This window comes from Zonotrichia leucophrys, unplaced genomic scaffold (assembly GCF_028769735.1).
Source record: "Zonotrichia leucophrys gambelii isolate GWCS_2022_RI unplaced genomic scaffold, RI_Zleu_2.0 Scaffold_520_35672, whole genome shotgun sequence".
Lineage (NCBI taxonomy): Eukaryota > Metazoa > Chordata > Aves > Passeriformes > Passerellidae > Zonotrichia > Zonotrichia leucophrys.
The window spans coordinates 5,304-6,846 of record NW_026992725.1 but is presented as its reverse complement, the minus strand read 5'-3'; the positions used below and the strand labels follow the sequence as shown (position 1 = coordinate 6,846).

At 53.5% G+C, this 1,543-nt stretch overlaps 1 protein-coding gene across 1 annotated transcript; it reads right to left on the bottom strand.

Moving 5' to 3' along the window:
- Window positions 1-344: 344 nt before the first annotated feature.
- On the bottom strand, window positions 345-955 carry LOC135441789 (olfactory receptor 14J1-like; the record flags this gene model as incomplete). Its single annotated transcript, XM_064701337.1, has 1 exon — window positions 345-955. A coding segment is annotated over one exon (611 nt), but the record flags the coding sequence as incomplete, so codon positions are not given.
- Window positions 956-1,543: the final 588 nt, after the last annotated feature.

Sequence of the window (1,543 nt, the reverse complement as noted above, 5' to 3'; positions counted from 1 at the left end):
TTGGGCACAGCTGCTGGGCCAGTACTGATCTGCCCCCAGCTCTGCACACAGACATTGCTGCTGCAGCTCCAGAGAAGGCAACAAAAGGGCATCTCTGCAAAAATCTTTGCTGGGAGATCTTTTAGTGCCTTTAAAGCCAGCAAGAGCTCAGCCCCTCAATGAGAGAGTCTGTGGCCATAGGGAATGTGGAGAGAAACAAAATAAGAAATGGCACAAGGAATGGCTTTACTTTATTGACAATATGAAACAATTAAAACAAAGGAAACAGATCTCCAAAATGAAACCAACAAGAAGTATCAAAAATGAGTTTTATTACAAGTGATTTGCAGAAATTGACCAACACTTTAATGTTTCTGTAACCATCCAGTGATCAGTCCCCACACTTCTGCCTTTAGCTCCTGGTTCCTCAGGCTGTAGATGAGGGGGTTCAGGACTGGAGGCACCACCGAGTACAGAACTGACAGGACCAGATCCAGGGATGGCGACGAGTTGGATGGGGACTTGAGGATGGCAAATATGCCAGTGCTGACGAACAGGGAGACCACAGCCAGGTGAGGGAGGCAGGTGGAAAAGGCTTTGTGCCGTCCCTGCTCAGAGGGGATTCTCAGCACAGCCCTGAAGATCTGCACATAGGAAAAAACAATGAACACAAAACAACACAATGATAAAGAGGCACTGACAGAAAGAAACCCCAATTCCCGGAGGTCAGAGTGGGAGCAGGAGAGTTTGAGGATCTGGGGTATTTCACAGTAGAACTGCCCCAGGGCATTGCCATGGCACAGGGGCAGGGAAAATGTATTGGCTGTGTGCATGAGAGCATGGAGAAAGGCACTGGCCCAGGCAGCTGCTGCCATGTGGGCACAAGCTCTGCTGCCCAGGAGGGTCCTGTAGTGCAGGGGTTTGCAGATGAACACGTAGCGGTCGTAGCACATGACGGTCAGGAGATAAAATTCTGCTGAAATGAAGAACACAAAGAAAAAGAGCTGAGCAGCACATCCAGTGTAGAAGATGTTCCTGGTGTCCCAGAGGGAATTGTGCATGGCTTTGGGGACAGTGGTGCAGATGGAGCCCAGGTCGCTGAGGGCCAGGTTGAGCAGGAAGAAGAACATGGGCGTGTGCAGGTGGTGGCCGCAGGCTACGGCGCTGATGATGAGGCCGTTGCCCAGGAGGGCAGCCAGGGAGATGCCCAGCAAGAGGCAGAAGTGCAGGAGCTGCAGCTGCCGCGTGTCTGCCAATGCCAGCAGGAGGAATGGGCTGATGGAGCTGCTGTTGGAAATTTGCATTATCTTGGCATGGGGATCTGTAAAAAAGTAACCATGGAATAGTTGGGTTTGGAGAGGACTTGAAATATCCCAGCACAGCCTGGGGGCACTTTCCCCCCACTGCCTGCCCAGGGCTCTGCTGCCTGGAGCTGTCCCTGCCAGCAGCTGCTTCCCTGTTCCCAGGGCATGGCCCTGCCAGTGGGGCCAGAGCCCAGCCCAGCCCTGGGGGCTCAGCTCTGCCCTGCAGACCCCTCCCAGCTCTGGCACTGCCCAGGGGCAGC